This window comes from Puma concolor, chromosome A2, assembly GCF_028749965.1.
Source record: "Puma concolor isolate L17-30 chromosome A2, mPumCon1.1.hap2, whole genome shotgun sequence".
In the NCBI taxonomy this organism is placed as follows: Eukaryota; Metazoa; Chordata; class Mammalia; order Carnivora; family Felidae; genus Puma; species Puma concolor.
In genome coordinates, this window is record NC_141668.1 from 129,695,673 (window position 1) to 129,718,886 (window position 23,214).

Here is a 23,214-nt window from a genome sequence, read left to right on the forward strand (position 1 = left end):
GCGTGTATACACACATATATATGTGTATAATATATGTGTATGTGTGTAATAGTTGAAACACTTTCTGAATTTGTTTCCTTGAAATTTACAACGTCTTCACTGCTCTGCAACCTGCCTTCACTAATCCAAGTTCTTCTGTAGTGACTCTCTAAACGCACAGTCATTTGTTCATTCAACAGGTATTAATTTTGAACGTTTAGTCCATGGCATAAATGGTTCGAGGCTCTAGGAGTTTAACAGTGAGTAACTCAGACACTGTCTAGACACTCTTCCTACCTCCAGAGAGCTTACAGTTTCTGAGCTTACTAGGGGAAGAAATTAGTCAAGGACGCACACAAATATGTAATTGGCCAGTTGTCAGATGCTGTAAAAAAGGCACAGGAGATCTATCATCATTTACAGGAACACCTAATCTGACCCAATGTTCAGGAAAGTGGCCAAAATCTGAAGGATAAGTACACATTAACTACACATAGGAAATAGTGTGCATAAAGGTCCCAAGATAATAAGAAGCATAAAAGCATTTAAAAGAAGGTATTTGTGACTGGAGAAAAGCAAACAAGGGGTAGAATTCACAAGGCCTTCCAAAGTTAGAGGTGGGGTCCCAATGAAAAATAGGTATTGGGCTCAGGGTGTAATTTTTCTCCTATGGGCAGTGTAATGCCAGAGAAGCGGTCTAAGCCAGGGATGAGGGTTATAGCAGAATTACATGATCAGATTCACATTTGTTTCCATTTACTCCCTATGTTTATGAAAACATTCTCCATATCCTAAGTGTTTTATTTGCTTGTGCCCCTCTGCAGAGTCTCCTCTTTCAATTATTATTGCACACTGTCTAAGAAAATCTTTGTTCTCTGATATGCTAAGGTATAAAGTGATTTTTCTTCGATCATCTCTTTGAGAAAAGTGATCAGCCTGCATTTCATACCCAGTAAAGTGGTGAGGGTTCCATGAAGGAAATCAGATAAAGCACCTTTGTCCCAGCTACCTAGGAAAGTTCTTGGCATTTTTAACCTTTCTGCTTTGCTCCTCAAATTAAAATACAATGTTCTGTGTTCCCTGATTAGCTTTCTAGGGCATTGTTCTCAAACCCTTTTGTTTCAAACATTTCTTGACATACAAACAAACAACAAATCACCTGAACAACAAACATTCATGGATACTCTGCCTAGAATCATGAGCAGGTCTGTGTGTGCTGCCTCTGATTCCACCACTTTCTCACTCAAGAAAATGGAACTAGGATTTGAGTGAATGTGAATGACAGGCCATCAAAGGAATGTACATGTATATGTAATATAAAAGACATGAAAAATAGTCCTATGTAATGTAAAAGATATATCTTGTATATTTTTGATACATAAACTCGGACTATCCACACTTCTGACACTTGCCTCAATATCTTCTCTCAAACAGGATAATATCCAGAAATTGAGTTGAGATCATCCCATCATAGTCTGAGGTCCTCAGCGTCCTTTTGTATCTACTGTATAGCCTAAAGGTTGCAAACACTTATTGACCATGGTTTACTATATCATGTCATGCTGACTTGGGGTTGGAAACCTTTTTAAGAAATTTACCCTCTCTTTAGATTGATATGACACTCAGATACCAAAGATATGAACCATACAAGATAAAAGGCATCCTAAGTGTTAAATGAATGATATGGGTAGTGAAGATTTTAGGAATTCAAAGAAAGGAAAATAATTATAGGTCGACAAGATAGGCAGTAAAGATTCATGGATCTGACTAATGACGGATAGACCCTTTCTCATTCTTTATTCTTATTCCAAATGATACCTCTTGTCAGAGGCATTTCTGAAGCACCCTATCAAGGGAACATTCTTTATAGCTCTGACTCTTTATTGTGTCATCCTGTTTGTCTCCTTCAGAGTATTTCCCAAATATCTGAACTTCTCTCACTTACTTATTTATTGTCTAAGCTGCTCATTAGACTTATTTCCGTGAAGGTGGAGACTTTCTTTCTTGCTCACACTATAATCCCAGAGAGTCTCATAATGCCTAGCACGTGTAAGGCACTCATTTGTATTTCCTTAATGAATTAGTTAGATGCAAAAGCCTTAAGTATCTTAAGCATATGCTCAGAAACTCTAATGTAATGTTCATTTGTATTGCCCAGATTCTTTGCAGTAGCTCACAGGTGACCATGAACGTGTGATTTTGTAAAATTTGAGTTTATATGGAGTCAAATGTGACTCTCCCAAGTTCATTATGTAAAGGAAAGAGAGTTTCTCCTTTCTCATGAACTGTTTTAAAGTTAAGCGAGTTAGTGTCCTCTCTATTTTCTATTTTCTACAAACTTACAAGGCTAACCCATCATGAGCAATCTACCACACCATATATTTTTAGAAAACATTTCACACTTATTTGATAAAGGCATCCCTGAAAGTAAGTGAAATGTTAAGTAATGCTGCTAAGTAGGGCTGCATAAAAAATATCAAGAAAATTTCCAATTGGTAGAGCATCTTTTCTTACTCAGCTCTTTGTGCATGTGTGTGCACATGTGTGTATGTGTATAACTTTTCTTTATTTCCAAGAAGGCTAAGGACTGGACTTAAAAATACTAGCTTAAGGGGCGCCTGGGTGGCTCAGTCGGTTAAGCATCCGACTCTTGGTTTTGGCCCAGGTCATGATCTCGCAGTTTCGTTGGTTCGAACCCAGCCTTGGGCTCTGACCGCAGTGCAGAGCCTGCTTGGGGTTCTCTGTCTCCCTCTCTCTCTGCCCCTCTCCCACTCGCGCTGTCTCTGTCTCTCTGAAAATAAACATTAAAATAAATAAAAAATAAATAAAAATACTAGCTTAAGGCAATACTTTTATAAAAATTGCTATTTGGGGAAAAATGACTAATATACACTTATTTGTCTAATTTGTATTTTCTTTAGAATTTCTTTTTTAAAAGATGGAGGACTTCAAATAGTCAATGTGACTAAAGCTGACGTTGGAACTTATACCTGCATAGCAGAAAACCAGTTTGGGAAAGCAAATGGCACAACGCGCTTGATTGTTACTGGTAGGTACATTTCCCAAAGATTGCTTTCTGTAGAGATGGGCTGTATGGTATGTTATTAAGAGCAAAGAAAAAACCAGATTATTTATACTATGCAGTGCACTATGAAGATAGAACCTGTGTTTGCACTGTTATTTTTAACAGGTGGAAGTAAAGAGAACAATTCTTATTATTTCTTTACATACCATAGTACGCACCGGGGAACATATCAGTTATGTGCAAGTACGATAGGCAAAAGAATTACAAATAGCATATGCTGATGACCTAATTTTATGCTATTCTGTTATGTCAGATCTTTTGAATGTACTCTTGTACAATATCATTGATATTTTCTGGATTTTTTGAGGTCCATGAAACAATCCTTACCATCAATGAGAGTCATTTACAGTTGCACATATATGTTGTTTATTTATTTGAGAAAAAAAAAATGAGTACCTGCTGTGTGTCCGGTGCTTGACTTATGTTGGTAAATAAACTGATAAAGATTCTGCCTTCATGAATTTTACCTTCTAGCGGAGGTAGAAAGAAAATACACAGTAGAATAAAAAATGAGGGAATTATCCAAGGGAAAAAAATGCAAACAATTGAGAAAATACAGAGTAGTGTGTGGGAGAGGTCAGCTGGAGCAGAAAGATGGTGATTGGAGTACGCCCAGTGAGAAAGAGAGATTTAGACAGAGATTTTGTCGACACAGAGGAGTTAACTAATAGATTCTTTGGGAGAAAATCGTGGAAGAACTTTGTAGACCTTGTGAGGACTTTGGCTTTTAGTAGAAGTGAAAAATAGAGGCTGGTGCAAATCGGCAGAAAGTGGCATGATGTAAAATATATTTTTAAACTTTTGATGTAGCTACTCTGATGAGAACAGACTGTGGGGAATCAAGAGTAGAAGTTGGAGAGATCTCAGAAGACCATGGCTGCAAACCAGTCAGGAAGCAATAATGACTCAAGTGAAAGTGACAACAGAGGAGTTGATGGAAAAGAATCAGATTCTGCAAATACTGGGCTTGCAGAGTCAACAGGAGTTACTGACCAATGAGGCCCAAGAGAAAGAAAGGAGACAAGGATGGTTGCAGGGCGTTTGGCAAATATCAGAAGGAATGACCATCATAACAACTGAGATTGAAAAGGCTGAGGATTGCACACTTTGGGGAGGAGGCAGATCAGGAGTTCGGTTTGGATGTGGTAAATGTGAAATGTTCACCAGGCTCTGTTTGTGGAAAGCAGACCACAGTATTCTGCCATTAACAACAATATTAGCATAAGCTAATACTTTTTGCTTATGTCACCGTCCATGGTGGGTCAGCTATGCTGTCTACATTAAGGAATAAAGCGTCCTGGTGCCTCCATTCTCTTGCACATCGCCCATCACAGTGGAAGAGGAAAGACTACGTTTCAGATGGCCTCTTACTTTTTTCCAGGCTTCTGCCTGTCAGTGCCACACATAGCTCCATCTTACATTTCCTTAGCCAAAGCATTAGCATTTGGCTGTGCCTGAATTCGAAGGAGAGATCAGATAGAGGATAGAAACACACATTTGGGAGTTGTTCGCATACAGATAAGTACTTGAAAAGAGAAGTCTAGATAAAAAATCACCAAGAGTGAGTGAAGACAAAAGAAGAAGACCAAGGATTGAGCTTGAGGCAATCTAACATTACCAGATGTAGGAAAAGGAGAGGGACCACAAAGCAGTGACCAGCACAGTACTAGAAAACAAAGAGGGTTTCGCATTCCAGAAACCAAGCAAAGAAAGTGAACTGACAGGAAGACGGTGATGAAAGGGAGCAAATACTGCTGAAACATCAATTAAGTACATGAAATTGGAAAATGTGCCACTGGTTTGCAACAGGGTGATTCCTGGGAACCTTAAAAGCAAATAAGTTGCGGGAAGCCACAGCCTAACAAGAGTGGATTAGAGAGAGAATTTACTAGAGGTATTGTAGACAGTATACATAAATGATTCTTTGGAGGACTTTTGCTGCAATATGGAGTCAACAAATGAGTAGCAATGGAAAAGTGGGGTCAAAAGAAGTTTAATTCAGAACAGCTGGAAGGGCTGTGTTAATGATAGGAAGAAAGAAATGCACATGTGGACATTTAGGGAAAAACAGGCATTTAATTAGCATTTTAACTTAGTATCCCTCTTACAGTACCTGTTCTGGATGTCTTTTGTGTGGCCTTTCAAATGTTTGAGTGTATTTAAATTTTGGTAGTAATGCATTTGAGTCATTCAAAGTTAGTGAAAATTCAGTGGTTTCTCTTTCTACCCCTGTATTTCACAAAGCAGTAAAACTAAGTTAAAATTGATTTTGTAGTAGTATTAGAACCTTGTTTACAGGTGACTTTAATTTTTAAACTGATGTATCCTATAAATTCAAATTTCCTAATTCTTTTAACAAGAATTTGTAGATCCAAAGAAATACATTACAAATCTGCATAAAAATGTCTATATTAATGTTGAAGACTTTCAATTATGCACACTACATGTTAGGTTAGAAATCAGCTTGTGAAAATGCTTTCATCAGGGGCGCCTGGGTGGCGCAGTCGGTTGAGCGTCCGACTTCAGCCAGGTCACGATCTCGCGGTCCGTGAGTTCAAGCCCCGCGTTGGGCTCTGGGCTGATGGCTCGGAGCCTGGAGCCTGTTTCCGATTCTGTGTCTCCCTCTCTCTCTGCCCCTCCCCCGTTCATGCTCTGTCTCTCTCTGTCCTAAAAATAAATAAATGTTGGGAAAAAAAAAAATTAAAAAAAGAAAATGCTTTCATCAAAATAAAAACACTACAATTTTATTTAAAACTTTATTGTTCCCTTAACAGAACCAACGAGAATAACTTTGGCACCATCCAACATGGATGTCTCTGTTGGCGAAAGTGTCATTTTGCCCTGCCAAGTGCAACATGATCCCTTGCTAGACATCATGTTTACCTGGTATTTCAATGGAGCCCTCACAGATTTTAAGAAAGATGGATCTCACTTTGAGAAAGTTGGTGGGGTAAGTTGTGCCACTTCCTTCCTGCTGTTTCTATCACCTGTGGCTGTGTCCCATCGTCCCTAAAAGAACACCTGGCACATATGTGATGCTTGAGAATGTTTGCACTGTGAGTAAATCTTCATTCCCAGTTCTGTTGTGATCTAATTTTATTATTGTAGTTACCAGAAAGCAAACACAGTGACTTCTACCTGTGAATTATAATTTTAATTAAAAGTGATATTTGTTGTATTTATATTAAATACTTAATTATACATATCACCATGAAAATTTGGTCACTAGCACCCTATGGAAGAAGAAAGTTTTCTTATAAGGTGTTGACTTTCAACTTGCCATATATATTATGAAGTTGAACCAAGTCACATTTACTCAGTGCCTCCTTTGTATCAAGCCAGGAGCTTTATCCACGTTGATCCTTGAAATCACTCTGGGCATTAGCAGTGAGGATTTTCATTTCACAGATGCACACACTAAGGATTTGAAAAGCTTATTAACTTGCCTGGGGTCACTGTGCTAGACACTATGGAACCTAGATTCAAGCCTAAATCTGTATGTGCCCAAAACACAAATTTTTTCTTACGTTCCACTCTTTCTCCTCATTTGTGATGGTTCTATCTCAGAAATAATTACAGATTTCAAGGAAGAACTGATACTTTGAGGAGAACTGTTAAGAAGTGACTCAGTGCTGGGGTGCCTAGGTGGCTCGGGTGGTTAAGCATCTGACTCTTGATTTCGGCTAAGGTCATGATCTCACAGTTCACAAGTTGGAGCCCTACATCGGGCTCTGTGCTGACATCCTCCTTGGGATTTTCTCTCTCCCTCTCTCTCTGCACCTGCCCTGCTCTCTCTCTCTAAAAAATAAATAAATAAACTTTAAAAAAATAAAAAGAAGTGACCACAGTGTTTGGTGGGCCACACAAACTAAGAGCAGATCCTCCCCCTCCCCTCCAGCTGGGCATATGTCTGTGAATCCAGAATCACAAGGCCAGTTGCCCTTGGAGGCCTCTTCATTTTGACTCAGGGATAGCTTCATTCTGTTTGACTAAGACGTCAATGGTATATAGTAGAGTTCAAGTTTTGTCCTTTGAATTAAAAAAAAATGACACGATGGACAACTCAGCTGTATTTTTTGACAAAGATTTTATTTTTTATTAAATGTAGATACACATACAGACAGGTGTAACAACACATTAGTACCGTGTGCAACTTAAAAGGGTAATGTTATGACTTCAGTTGTTTGCCAGCCCCCAGAAAAGATTAAGTCCTGAAGTCTAATTGTGAAATAATAAAATATATTGGTTACTGCCCCTAGTTCCTGCCACAGAGCTCCTAAAACCCTTGGAATTTCATGGGTGATAGGAAGTTTTCTGTTCTAATGAGGTGACTCTTTGTGAACTGCTGAACAGCTTGAGGATGAAGCCTGGTCACCAGAAAAACCATGATTAGAAGCTTGCAAGTTTTAGCTCTATCACTCGTCCTCTGACAAGGGAAGAGGAGCTAGAGATTGAGTTCATAATTGATCAGGCCTACTGTGATAAAGCTTCTACAAAAATCCCAAAAGTGTGGAGTTTTGTAAGTTTCTGGCTTGGTAAACACATCTACATGCCGGGAGGGTGGCACCCTTCAAATCCCCTGGGACAGAAGATCCTGCACTCAGGACCCTCCTGAACATCATCCTGTGAACCTCTTCATCTGGCTGTTCATCTGCACCCTTTCTTACATATATATCCTTTACAATAAACAGATATATGTAGATAAATCTTTCCCTGAGTTTGGAGAGCTGTACTAGCAAATAATTGAACCCAAGCAGAGTGCCATGGGAACCCCGATTTACAGCTAGTCGATCAGAAGATTAGGTAACTGTCTGAGACTTGTGATTGGTGTCTAAATGGTGGCCAGTCCTCTGGGACTCAGCTCTTAACTCATGGGATCCAGTGCCAACTCCAGGCAGATAGCCTCAGAACTGAATTATAAGGCATCAACTTGTGTCCAAGGATTGCTTGGTGTGGAGAACCCACACACACGATGTCAGAAGTGTTGTGCTGTGTTCTAAGTACGAGTGTGGTAGTTGACAGTAAACGAGGTGCAGAAAATATATTTCTTTACACCGGTACCTCAGAAGGTGACTTTATTTGAATTATGGCTGTTGCAGATACATTTAGTTAAGTTGTAGTGATGTCCTACCAGAGTAGAATGGGCCTGATATGGGCCCAGTATGACTGATGTCCTTATAAGAAGAAGAAGATTTGATGAAGGGGATAAAGAGGTACAAGCTTGAAATTAGAAAATAAGTAAGTCGTGGGGATGAAAAATCCAGTGTAGGGGAATAGAGTCAATAATATTATAATAACTTTGTATGGTTACAGAAGCTAACTACACTTATTGTGAGCATTTTGTAATGTATATAATTGGAGAATCACTATGTGGTACACCTGAAACTAATATTATATTGTATGTCAACTCTACCTCAATGAAAACAAAATTTAAGAGGGAAGTTTGGACACAAACATAGGGAGAACACCACGTAAAGACACAGACACAGGGCTCTTGGGTGACTCAGTCGGTTAAGTGTCCGACTTTAGCTCAAGTCATGATCTCATGGTTTGTGAGTTCAAGCCCGGCGTGGGCCTCTGTGCTGACAGCTCAGAGCCTGGAGCCTGTTTCAGATTCGATGTGTGTCTCTCTCTACCCCTCCCCCACTTGCGCGCTCTCTCTCTCTCTGTCTTTCTCAAAATAAATAAATACAATTAGAAAAAAAAAAAAAAAAAGACACAGACACAGAGGGGAAGGGCCAATGTGAAGATGCAGGCAGAAATTAAAGCTATCTTTCCATAGGCCAAGGAATGCCTAGAGCTTCCAGAAGTTCAGACGGGACAAGGAAGGGTCCTATCCTAGAGATTTTAGAAAGGGAGCTTGACTTCAGACTTTTGGCCTCAAGAACTGTAAAGGGAATAAAGTTCTGTTGTTTAAAGCTGCCCAGTTTGTGTCACTTAGTTACAGCAGCCCTAGTAAACATTGCAGATGGTTTCTTACAAGAAATAAAAAAGTGGTGATGTTTAGATACCAGCCGCAGTTATGTGCAGTTTCATTGCCTTTTCCATTTTCTCTTACCTGGCTTATTCCATTTTAGAAGTTCTGGTCTCTCTAATTATTCTGACCAATTCAAGGCCTGGGAGGACTTCACCAGTGGCTACAACTTACAAGCATTTCTTTCACCATTACTTTAAATACCCTTTTTTTTAAAAAAAAAAGTCACAAATTTCTTCTGTCGCAGTAAGAAAAGGCGTATGCCAGTATTCTCAGGCAACTCTCTTCCATGCCTAGGGCTCGTCCTTTCCCTGAGGGAAGGCAAAGGAAAAGAGGAAAGACTAGAATGTTACCTTCATAAAGTCCCATTATCAATTCTGGAAAAAGCTTCTTTTCTAACTCAGCTCTTGTCCTAACCTTAGTTCTTAGATTTGAAACATTAGTTACCTTTGCTGTCTAGTGTAGATAACGGTGTTTGTGATTTACCTGGATTTTAAACTGTTGATGGTGTTTTATTGCATAGAGTGTCCTCTATTTTCACTAATGCTAAAGAAATAACAAGAGACTAAAAGCCCAAAGTAATTTGATTTTAATATTCATCAAACATTCTTGAGGAAGTGCTCACTTCAGACTGAGCCAGATGACTGCTTTCTGTAAGAGGAGCTTGGAGTTAAGAATATTTGCGGTTTTAATGTAATTTACCTGTTCTTAGTTGAATGATAGGGCCTACATCAGGTATAAAATCATCTGTTTACAAGAGTCAGGTATCTAAAACATGACATTTCATAAATTAATTCTACCGCCTGCCAAATCTGTTCTTTTTTTAGCATGCTAGTTCATGGCCTATGAATTTTTTTTATGGACTTACGCCATTAGTAACTTAATATTCTCCCATCAGTATAAAACAGTAAGCCATACAAGATGACATTACGCTTAAGCACAGGCAATTAAGTAAATTGGTTTTCTGTTGCATGAGAAGGGAATCACACAACAACTCTTGTCCTCTGATTATAAATTCATCGCAGCTTTCACATTAACCTGGAGAGTCTGCTTCTCTTTATCCAGTATGTTCATGGATATATCACCAGTTTTGAAAAGCAGCAAAGTGTGAGTCAGGAAGTTGCAGAAAAAGGTAGATGTTAAGAACCATATTTTTATTTTGTTTAAATTTTTTTATCATTTAAACAAATTTTTAATGTTTATTTATATTTTTAGAGAGAGAGAGTGTGAGCAGGAAGGGGCAGAGAGACAGAGACACAGAATCTGAAGCAGGCTCCAGGCTCTGAGCTGCCAGCACAGAGCCCGATGGGCTCGAACCCGTAAGCTGTGAGATCATGACCTGAGCCAAAGTCAGATGCTTAACTGACTGAGCCACCCAGGCACCCCTAAGAACCATATTTTTAAAGGGGGAGGCATAGTTTAGAAAATGGAAGAGGGGCAGCTGGGTGGTTCAGTTGTTTAAGCGTCTGACTTCAGCTGGGGTCATGATCTCATGGTTCCCAGGTTCAAACCCCATGTCAGGCTTTGTGTTGACAGCTCAGATCCTGGAGCCTGTTCCTGATTCTGTGTCTCCCTCTCTCTCCCTCCCCTGCTTGTGCTCCCTCTCTGTCTCTCAAAAGTAAATAAATAAACACTAAAAACATTTTTTTAAAAAATGGAGGGGCGCCTGGGTGGCGCAGTCGGTTAAGCATCCGACTTCAGCCAGGTCACGATCTCGCGGTCCGTGAGTTCGAGCCCCGCGTCGGGCTCTGGGCTGATGGCTCGGAGCCTGGAGCCTGTTTCCGATTCTGTGTCTCCCTCTCTCTCTGCCCCTCCCCCGTTCATGCTCTGTCTCTCTCTGTCCCAAAAATAAATAAAAAACGTTGAAAAATAAATAAATAAATAAAAAATGGAAAATCCACTAAAAGTTCTTAACTGATTCAGCCAGTTGTCATTGGGACTATACAACAGGGTATTATTGGACCATACCTTGAGTATTCAATACTCATTCATTTATTGTAAAAAACACACACCTTTGGGACAAATCTATAAGCTCAGAAAGCTCTAACAATTTAGATCAGATACATTGTGTAGGGTTGAACATCCTACCAATCACAGGCTTCTGCGTGGTTATACATTCAGAAAAGCTTGTTAAACCAAGTGATTAAACCAAATTGGCATATCATGGGACGAGGTATGGATCCAAAGACAAGCTTCAGCCTGTGCCTGTGGGACAAACCAAAGTTGTATAAATAAATGAGCAGTAAAAAATGCCACTTAAGCCCACTATTTGCCATGCAAATCTGAAGTGTAGGCACAGTGTGGTGTGACTGGGAAAAACAACCCAGCTGTGTTCAGATACATATGAGTTTTAGGTTCTGTGGCTACTAGATGATGCAATCAGTGAGTCGCTTAACATTTTGTCCCTCATTTTCTGGTCTCTTCTCACATCAGTTTTTAGTATATGCTGTGTTCACTCCCACCATGAGAGTTCACAGACAGTGGTCTCTTCCTGGAATGCTGTTCTCTCCCCATTTCCCTATGTCTACATATCTTTATACATTATTTCTATGTATGTAAGAAGGTGTATATTCATGTGTATACACTTTTATTTCATATGTATGCAGCTATAAGAAGAGACATAGACTTAGCAGTATGTGTACAATAACATTTTATTATAATCCTGTTTAACTGACATAATTCCACACCATACACTCAGTCAAAATATAAGATAAATAAAATAAAATAAAATAAAATAAAATAAAATAAAATAAAATAAAATAAAATAAAATAGAAAGCAGAGAGATTCCATCCTTCACCCCAGTAAAACATCTTTCTCTACTTTTAAATATAGCATAGCTTCCCCTAACAGGATAAAAGAGATAATAGCCCAACGTTCAAGAAAAACAAAAGAACATTACTAGCTGGGACCTTAGTATCTGGGGCATGGCAATTTAAGTATAATTTTAAGAACATTCAAGGACAATTCTGACTTCCGTAATAAGTTACCTTTTGGACTTAGATATATGATATGGGGGGGGGGGGCTCACTATAAATAGAAATTTTCAAACCAAAACACAGCAAGGGTTCAGTGTATATTGTAATGGATGTTTCAATGGATATGCTTTGATAAGCTCGATGTGATGCAGGTGCTTTAGAAATGAAGAATGTATAGAGCCAAGCTGTACAGCTTTACAAACATTTTGTGGAATTGGATCTATGATGAATTAGAATGTGTGTGGATAAAAGTCACTGGAAGCAATAAGAGATTTAGTGTTGACAACCAGTCTGCCATTCACTTGAGTGGCTGACTTCAGTGTGATTTATCTGTCACAGCCCGGACTCACTCTTGTTACGGCAGCAGTCATGAGCCTCGAGACTTGATGCATTTTCCAGCTCTTAGTGGTAGAAAAAAATATCCGTGAAAGTAACCCTTTATGTATCATAATACAGTGTGGTCACTGGAAATTGATTTGTGTCATGAAATTATCAGGGTATGAGGACTCAAAGTTTGAAAATAGCAGTTCTTTTATAATACAAAACTATGTTTTAAAAAAGGTACGTATGCATATATATGTTCATCGTAAATACAGATCTCAGCCAAAGCACTTATTCCAAACACTAATTGCAGTGACACTCTGAGTTTTTAGGCATCCCCCACTTGGAGTGTCCTATAAATTTTATATATTGTCCAAATTCAAAATGTCTCCTGACTTGGAAGGATCATTAAGAGAATATACCCAGGAGGGGTGCCTGGGTGGCTCAGTCAGTTGAGCGGTCAACTTCAGCTCAAGTCATGATCTCACGGTTCCTGAGTTTGAGCCCCACATCGGGCTCTCTGCTGTCAGCGCACAGCCCACATTGGATCTTCTGTTCCCCCCTCTCTCTCTCCACCTCCCCTGCTTGCTCTCTCTCTCTCTCTCTCAAAAATAAACACTTAAAAAAAAAGAGAATATACTCCGGAAGGAGTCTATAAAACTGGGATTAGAACAGAGAAATCACTCTTACTCATCTTGAACACTTCCCTGAAGTCCGTCTCCTCCCACAGTGCTGCTCAGGGATGAATAAACAAGATTCTACAATGCTTCTAGGAAAAAGGGAGAGGCACAAAACAGTTGAGGTTGAGTTTATTTCCCTAACTCATCATTTGCTCAACCAGGCATATAGAGTCTCAGTTTCTACTTACAGTGTGATTGGCACCCCAGGGGTGTGTTCGTCAAGTAAAATGTTTATTAGGATGAATGGTCCAAATCCACCCCTAGTGGAAACCCTGTACGATTTAAATTTATAAGAACACTGGCGGAAGTCAAATCAGGTAACATGTTGCTTGAGCTAAAACCCATAAAAATATCGGGGTTACAACAACGAAGGCTATAAATAAAAGGATATCAGTGAAAAGATATGCAAATATTTATCTGTCAGATGCAACAAGAAAGAGAACCAAGTGTGATTTTGTGAAAGTCATAATTGAAGGCAAATCTCAAGAGTAAGGAGGATAAATATATTTTGAAAAAAAATTGCTCTGTAAGGAAGGTATAATAATCATAAACTATAATACTGTAAATAATGTACCATTAAAATATATCAAGTCAAAAGCAAAGAGAAAAATGAGAAACAAAATTGGTGTGTAGTCTGAGAGCGCTTCTTCTAACTGCCAACAGATCAATTTGCCAAAATTAGAAAAAGACTCTTTTGATGCTATATTATAATGGAAGAAACAGATACATATGAAAAATTTACCATACAAATGGAAAATACACATTTCTTTTCATTCTTTTCACACCCTTGTAGAATTTAGGGAAAAAATAGCAAAACTATTGTATACAAAGCTGGTAGAAAAACAAAAGGGATAGATAGAATGTCAACAAGTAATTGATAAGCTGTAGAATATATCCGTGAAGAATAAAGATACAGCTAAAATTAGAAATGAGAAAGATTATAACAGATCAGAAAGAAGTATCTTAAAACAGAGCATTCCATGTTCAACTTGTATGTATTTAATGGAATCCAATTAAATGGAAAGTTTATAGAAAAATATAAATGATCAAAATTAACAAGAATTAGAAAACCTAAGTATATCCATTAATATAAAAACATGTAAATCAAGAACCATCACCAGCCACCCCCTCACTAAAAATAAAATGATTTTAGGGCCTGATAATTTTTTAATGTCTATTTATTTTTATTTTGTGTGTGTGTGTGTGTGTGTGTGTGTGTGTGAGAGAGAGAGAGAGAGAGAGAGAGAGTGTGTGTGTGTGTGTGTGTGTGTGTGTGTGTGTGTGTGTGGAAGGAAGGGAAGGGCAGAGAGAGAGAGAGAGAGACAGGGAGGGAAAGAGTCCCAAGCAAGTTCCATGCTGTCAGCACTGAGCTGGACACAAGGCTCCATCCCAGGTACCATGAGATCATGACCTGAACTGAAATCAAGAATCAGGCACTCGGGGTGCCTGGGTGGGTAAGTCAGATGAGCGTCCGACTTTGGCTTAGGTCATGATTTCTCGGTCTGTGAGTTCGAGCCCCGTGTTGGGCTCTGTGCTGACAGCTCAGAGCCTGGAGCCTGCTTCGGATTCTGTGCCTCCTTCTCTCTCTGCCCCTCCCCCGCTCATGCTCTGTCTCTCTCTTTGTCAAGAATAAACATTAAAAATAAGAATAATAATAATAAAAGAATCAGACATTCAATGGCCTGAGCCACTCAGATGCCCCTGGGGCTGGAAAATTTTACTGGTAATTTTTCTCAAGTATTCAGGAAATAGATAAATATTCTGTTATATAAACTATTTGACAACATAAAAATTTAAAAATCTTTTCAATTTATTTTGTGAAGCTAACATACTCCTAATAATAAAACCTGGCAAGATAGCAAATAATTTGTAGATATAAATTAATTTTGCGAATATAGTATGAAAACCTAAATGAAATTGTATCAAACCAGACTGAACATTATATTAAAACAATAATAATAATAACCTTTGTAAACTACATGGGGATATTCTAGCCAAGGTGCATGCATCATATCAGTAGAACTAATAAAATAGACCACACTATTTTTAATGGGTACCTAGAAGACATGCAATAAAATTAATGACCTATTACAGACACAGAAAAATACTTCCTCCACATCCCAAAAGTGTCCTTAAAGAGAAATACTAGGAATACTTTTATTTAAATCAGCAACAAGAAAGGAAACGCACAAATACCATTATTTTAAAATCATTTGGAAATGTTTGGACCAATGCAATAAAGTATGGACAGGAATAAATGATTTAACTCTGAAAATAAGGAAACAAAGATACCATTATTTGAGGACAAAATGATATTCAGGCTACTCAAGACCCAATAGTGTCAACTCTAAATTTTAAAAAATTAATCAGAGTTAAGTCTACTACTTAGATACAAGGTAAATTTACAAAAAGTAATAGCTTTCTTATGTACCAACAGTAACCAATAAGAAAGTATAATAGGACAAAAAACTCCCTCAAAAGATAAGATACATGTTGGGGCGCCTGACTGGCTCAGTCAGTTGAGCATCCGACTTCAGCTCAGGTCATGATCTCGTGGTTTGTGAGTTTGAGCCCCACATCGGGCTCTGTGCTGACAGCTCGGAGCTTGGAGCCTGCTTCGGATTCTGTGTCTCCCTCTCTCTGGCCCTTCCCCTCTCGAGCTCTGTCTGTCTCTCTCTCTCAAAAATAAATAAACATTTTTAAAAATAATAAAAGATAAGATATATGTTAAGATAAGTTACACATTGGTCTGCAAGACCTAAATAAAGAAAACTACAATACCGTCTTAATGGGAAAGGAGAGATGGATGGGTGGCTGAAGGGAGAGAGGAAGGAATGGATGGATGGGGAGAAAGACAGGGAAAGAATCATAATAATTCACTGCTCCTGTATGAAATAAAACAGCTATGTATTGTGAGGCTTTTAATTTTTCTTAGATTTTTCAATGGTGTTAAATAACTAACAGATTCCAGTTGAAGTAATTCTGAGAGTGTTTAAAGTAAGAAACTAGGTAAGGAAGAGAATAGCTAATAGTGTTTTGAAGCAATAATAGTGAAGCCTTGTCAATAATTCTCAGAAAGTTTTCTGAGGATATTTGCTCAGGTAAGGAATTGCTGGATCTGATTCGAATTATATAGTTTCATCGTTAAAAAACCTGAACTCAGAATTGCAACTTCTAAAACCGATTTCATTCCCTTATGAAATGTTGATCTTTATCTCTCTTTGCCTCAGTTTCTAATCTGTGAAACTGAGGTGATAATAGTACATTATTCAGAGGTACTACACACGCACATGCACACACACACACACACACACACACACACACATATGGTACTTAGAATAACATATGTTCTTGTTCTTGTTATTGTTATGACTGTTACTACTATTAGCAATAATGGTAGCATTGTTTCTAAATTGTTCTCCAGGAAAGGGGCAGCAATTTCTGTTTCTATCAGCAGAACCTAAGGGTGTCTGTTCCCCAAATCCTTTCCCACACCTGCTTTTTCCTCTTAAGTTTTGTTTGTTTGTTTGTTTGTTTGTTTTTGGGCCAAACAGATAATTGAGAAGTGATATCTCATTATTCCCAATTCTTTTTTTTTTTTTTTTCAACGTTTATTTATTTTTGGGACAGAGAGAGACAGAGCATGAACGGGGAAGGGGCAGAGAGAGAGGAAGACACAGAATGGGAAACAGGCTCCAGGCTCTGAGCCATCAGCCCAGAGCCCGACGCGGGGCTCGAACTCACGGACCGCGAGATCGTGACCTGGCTGAAGTCGGACGCTTAACCGACTGCGCCACCCAGGCGCCCCTCATTATTCCCAATTCTTATTTCTCAGATCGGTAATGAGACTGAGAATCTTTCTATGTGCTTATTAGTATTTTGGATATTAAAGAAGAATTTAGAATTATATCTGACTCCCCCAATCACTTCTCAGACTTTTGGCTAAGATCAAGTGTATATCTGTCTCCCGCAAATCCAGTTGGAGACTTAGTACTTACTCTTGTGAGATGGAAGATTACTTCTGAAGGAAAAAGAGAGAAAAAAATTATCTTTTTATACCAGAATACCTTGTATTCTAAAACATTTCTATAATTGCTTATTTGTTTCAGGCATTTTGTTATGTTGATTCTTTCAGATTTCTACATACACAATTATGTCATCTGAGAAAAAAAAGACCATTTATGTTATTTTTTCTTCCCAATATGTATACCCTTTATTCCTTTTTTTTTTTTTTTTTTGTCTTATTGGATTACTAGGATTTTTAGAACAGTGTTGAAGAGTAATGATGAAAACAAATATCTCTGCCTTGTTTTTGATCTTAGCAGGAAAGCTTCAAGTTTCTGACCATTAATTATGATGTTAGTTGTAGGTATTTTCTAGATGTTTTTTAATCAAGTTGAAGAAATTTCCCCATTCTTTGTTGAATATATCCAATGAAAGGTTATGATTCAAAATACATAAAGAAATTATAAAACTCAACACCAAAAACAAGAATAATTTGATTTAGAATGGGCAGAAGAAATGAATAGACATTTTCCCAAAGATGTTTCCTTATCAGATTCTTGATGTGCTGGATTACATTAAGTGACTTTCAAATACTAAACCAGTCCTTCCTAACTGAGATAAATCCTGCTTGGTTGTGTTGTATAAATTTTTATACATTATTGGATTTGATTTCCTAATACTTTGTTGCAGATGTTTGTATTGATGTTTATGAGAGATACTGGTCTGTAGTTTTCTTTTCTTGCAGTGTCTTTGTATGATTTCAGTATTAATTAGGGTAATATTGGCTTCATAAAATGATTTGGCACATATTCCCTTAGCTTTTATCTCTGGTAAGAGATTATAAAATTGGTATAATTTCCTCCTTAAACGATTGGTAGAATCTTCCAATAAACCCATCTGGGCCTTTTGCTTTCTTTTTGGGAGAGTTATTAATTATTGATTCAATTTGTTTAACAGTATAATTCTATTGAGACTATTTCTTCATGTATGTGTTTTGGCAGATTGTAACTTTCAGAGAATTGGCCCATTTCATCTAAGCAATCATATTGGTGAACATAGAATTGCTCGTTGTTTAATGTTCGTAGAATCCATCGTGGTATCTGTCTTTTGTTTTTTGGGGTTTTTTTTTTTTTCTGGTAATTTGTGTTTTCTCTTTCTTTCCTTAATTAGCCTAACCAGAGGTTGATCAATTTTATCGATCTTTTCAAAGAATCAGTTTCTGATTTAATTAATTTTCTCTATTCCGTTTCCAATTTCACTGATTTTTAATTTTATTATTCCTTTTCAGCTGCTTACTTTTGATTTGTCTCTCTTTTAAAATTTTTTTAATGTCTATTTATTTTTGAGAGAGAGCGTGAATGGGGGAAGGGTAGAGAGAGAGACACACACAGAATCCTAAACAGGCTTCAGGCTCTGAGCTGTCAGCACAGAGCCCGATGCGGAGCTCAAACCCATGAACCGTGACATCATGACCTGAGCCAAAGTTGAATGCTTAACCCGACTGAACCACGCAGGCACCCAAATTGTCTTTTTTAAATAGTTTCTTAAGATTGAAACTTAGATTATTGATTTTATATCTTTTTTCTTTTCTAATATATGCATTCAGTGCTGGAAATTTCCCTCTAAGTATTGCTGTCTCTACATCCCACACATTTTTTGATAAGTTGTATTTTCATTTATATTTAGTTCAAAATATTTCTAAATCTGTGTTGAGGTTTTGTTCTTTGACCTACATGTTTTTTAGAAGTGTGCTGTTTAATATCAGATATTTGGGGAGTTTTCAGATCTCTGCATCTATCTTTCTGCTATCAATTTCTACTTTAATTCCATGATGTTCTGAGAGCAGACATTGCAGAATATCTTTCCTTTCAGATTTGTTAAGGTGTGTTTTATGGCTCATTATGTGGTCTTTCTTGGTAAATGTTCTATGTGAGCTTAAATAGAATGTATAATCTGCTATTTTTGGATGAAGTAGTCTATAGATATCAATCATATCCAGTTGATTGATAGTGCTGTTCATTCAACTGTGTTCTTACTGCATTTCTACTTGTTGGATCTGTTCAGTTGATAGATGGATTTTAAGTTCTTAAAGCTATAATGGTGGATTGATCTATTTCTCCTTACAGTTTTTATCAGTTTTTTCCTTTATGTATTTTGGTTCTTTCTTGTTAGGTGTATACGTTAATGGTTGTTATGTCTTGAAATATTGACCATTCTATCATTAGCTAATGCCTCTCTCTGTCCTTGGTAACTTTTCTTATCTTAAAGTCACTTCTGTTTGAAATTAATATAGCTACTCCCACTTTTTTGTAAAAAAATTAGTATTAGCATGGTATATTTTTTCCATCCATTTATTTTAATCTAGACGTGTCCTTATATTTAAGTGGGTTTCTTATAGACAAGATATAGTTGGCTCTTGCTTTTTAATTCACTCTGATAATCTCCATCTTTTGCTTGAGATATTTAGACCGTTGATTTTTTTTATTATTTTTTTTAAATTTGCTTTAATGTTTGTTTATTTTTGAGAGAGAGAGAGAGAGAGAGAGAGAGAGAGAGAGAGAAGCAGAGTGTGGTGGAGCAGGGACAGAGAGAGAAGGAGACAAAAAATCTGAAGCAGGCTCCAGGCTCTGAGCTCTCAGCACAGAGCCCAATGTGGGGCTCGAACTCACAACTCACGAGATCATGATCTGAGCCGAAGGTGGACACTTAACCAACTGAGCCACCAGGTGCCCCTAGACCAGTGACATTTAAGGAGATTATTAATATAGTTGGATTAGTAGCTATCATATTTCTTCCATTTGCTATTTTTTGCCCTTGTTCTTTGTTTTTGTTTTTATCTTTCACTGTTTTTTCTGCCTTTTGTTGTTTTAATGGAGCATTTTATGCTCACTTAGGACTCCACTCTCTCTCCCTTTTTAGTATATCAATGACAATATTTTTAAGTAGTTATCCTAAAGTATGCGGTATGTATTTATAACCAATCCAACTCCACTTTCAAATAACCCAAACCAACTTCAATGGTAGTGCAAGTACCTAATAATAACAAAATATTCCTAATTCTTTCCTCCTACCCCTTATATCATTGCTGTCTTTCATTTCACTTATACATATGTGTATATTTATTTATCAAATTAAATTCACTTTTGATCATAGTATTTTGAACAAAGTGTTAACTATTATATCTATGAAGAACAAACAGAAGAAAATCTTCATTTTGCATTGACTTATTTATTCTCTGATGCTCTTCTTTTCTTTATGTGAATCTAAATTCCTGACCTATATCATTTTCCTTCTCTCTGTAGGATTTCTTTTAACATGTCTTACAATGCAGGTTACTGGCAACCGATTTCCTTAATATTTTTTTATTGCCTCAGTATGTGTATATTTCTCCTTTTACTTTTCAGGGTATTGAACTCTAGGTTGGTGGGTTTCTTCTTTCAGCACTACGTATTTCATTCCATATGTTTTCTTGGTTCGTTTTTGAGGAGACATTGGATGTAACTCTTTTTTTCTTTCTCCAGGTTAAGTGCTTTTTTTCCTCAGGAATTTTTCAAGATTCTCTTTGTGTTTTTTGAGGTTTGAACGTGATAATGCCTACGTGTAGTTTTTGTGGCATTTAACCTGCTTAGTTTTCTGTGAGCTTTTTGGACCTGAGGTTTGGTATCTGATATTAATTTGGGGAAATTCTAAGTCATTTTTGCTTCACATATTACTTCTGTTCCCATTCTCTCTTTTACCTCCTTCTGATAAGCCTATTAAATGTATATTATACCTTTGTAGTTATCCTACATTTCTTGAATATTTTATTCTTTTTTTCAGTCTTTTTCTCTTTGATTTTCAGTATTGGAAAATTTAATTGTCATATCCTCAAGCTCAGAGATTGTTTTTTCAGCCATGTCTACTCTATTTCGGATCCCATGAAATCATTCGTTACCATATTTTTGATCTTTGGTGTTTCTTTTTTATTTCTTAGAATTTCCCTTTCTCTGCTTACATTGTCCATCTGTTTTGCATATTGTCTGCTTTTTCCATTAAATCTCTTATCCTATTAATCACAATTCTTTTTAAATTCTTTGTCTGATAATTCCAACGTTCCTGCCATACATGGTGCCTCCTCTGATGCTTATTCAATCTCTTCAAACTATGTTTTTCTGCCTTTTAATGTGCTTTGTCATTTTTTGTTGAAGGGCAGACATGATGTGCTAGACAGACATGGGGCAGTAAATTGGTCACTACTAATGTGGTATAAGGTGTGGGGTGAGGGAACGCATTCTTTAGTCCTCTGATTAGGTCTCATTCTTTGGGTCAGCCTGTTCTCCTGGACTGTGAACTTCTCAATGCTTCGTGCTCCCCTTCACCCATTTGGTGAGATGTCTGCAGAGCTCGGAGTTTGTCTGTTTTCCTTCCCCCATGTTGAAGGCTAGAGAGAGCTGGATTTGGGTATTCCCTTTCCCTCAGAAGTATTTATCTCTGATAAAAACCCCAGCAGGTTAGTCTCTGATAAAATAGTTTCTCCTGAAAGCAAGCCTTGTTAAGAACAGAATGTTCTTATTTCAAAATACTACATGGGTTCTATTCCTTTCCCCTGCCAGAAACACAGGGGAATTTTTCTCTGCTATTCACTGTGAGAACCTGATAGAGCTCCTGGAGGTACAGCTCACAGAAACGTAGGGAACCACCTATGACTACGTTCTCTAGAGTTGTAGCTCTCCGGCTTGTCCACACTGACCCTCCAGCAATTCATAAATCACAGTTCAGGTTTGTCTACCCCAGTACTAGCTCCTGGGGCACTTCCTACTCACGGGTTTCAGCTCCAATAAATTAGGATTCTCAGGATTTACATGTGGTTTTTTCCAGTTTGGGAGATAGTGATTTCCTCTATGACCTCAGTCTTAGATGTACCACATCTAAGAAGAGTTGTTGATTTTTCAGTTCATTCAATTTTTTACTTGCTTTTAGGACAAAGTGTGATGCTAAGCTGCTTATACACTGAAAACCGGAAGTCAGGGTGGCTGGCCCATTCTTTAATTGGGTTATTTGCCTTTTTATTATTGAGTTGTAATTGTTCATGCTGGCTTAGAGTTTATGTCCCAATTTCAGAAAGAAAATCATTCTACTTTGCAAGGCATGACATTTAATTATACCATTTAATTGATCTGAAACTAAATAAGAAAGTGAAGAATAAATGTTTCATTTGGGGCAATTTAAAATTTTAGACTCAAAAATCAGGATTTTAGGTGTTCTTTTATTACCATAAACATTCTGATTTTTTACGCTGTTTTTCTTATACAGAGTCTAAAATTTTAGATCACCATCTTTACCAGAAAAATAGCCTAACAACAGTCATATTTGACTTCAAACCTAGTCTCTCATACTTAATCTTCTTCAGTAAGACTTGAGATGAAAAATCTACACTTCTGAGGTGTCAGGAGTACTGTTGAAACATATCGGTCTGCTATTATAATAAACATAGGGAGATATCTTTCCCAGTAGTTCTCCTGGGAGAGGACATAATTGTATTCTCTGTGAGTGCTTAGGCGTCCTTTTTCTGGCTCACACATAGTCTACTGACATGAAAGGAAGGGTGTCTAGACAAGGGCTGTTGTTGTTAACTTATTTTGAGTCATCAGTACAGCCCCTCAAAACAACCCTGTAAGGATAAATTTTGGTGAATAATTACCCCATACTCACTGTTCTCGCTCCCTCGGATCTCTTGATGGGAGGAACCCAAGGAAAAGGCAGAGGATGAAGGAACCATTTTAGATATAGTGCATATAGGTTGGCTGCCCAAAAAAGGAGATAGTATTTGTAGGTACAGAGAGATCTGGAGGAGTGTAGCCAGTCATGTTTGCAAAGTTGGCTATAACAGCATCCCATATTCAACATCTTCTTTCAGTATGACTTGAGACCCTTCCCCATTGAGTGGTAAAATCTATGACTTTCCCCTTAAAACCTACTCCTCTATGACTTCTTTGAGCAATAAAGAACAGCAGGAGTGACGCTATGTGATTTCTACGGCTAGCTCATAAAAATGCATGCATTTCTATCTTGTTCCATCAGCACCATTTCTCTTGGAATCCAGCCACCATAATATGAGGAAGCCCAAGCACACTGTGGAGAGGTCTACCTCAAGAGGAACTAAAGTCCCCAGTCCACAGGTATGGCTGAATTCCCAGCCAACAGCCCACCTCAAC

At 37.7% G+C, this 23,214-nt stretch overlaps 1 protein-coding gene across 1 annotated transcript in view; it reads left to right on the forward strand.

The window, feature by feature from the left end:
• CNTN3 (contactin 3) overlaps positions 1 to 23,214 on the forward strand; it is a 356,028-nt gene that overhangs the window by 287,265 nt on the left and 45,549 nt on the right. The window contains exons 12-13 of the mRNA XM_086697583.1: positions 2,901 to 3,028; positions 5,839 to 6,014. Coding sequence (XP_086553709.1) covers positions 2,901 to 3,028; positions 5,839 to 6,014 — 304 coding nt within the window. The remainder of the gene's footprint in view (positions 1 to 2,900; positions 3,029 to 5,838; positions 6,015 to 23,214) is intronic.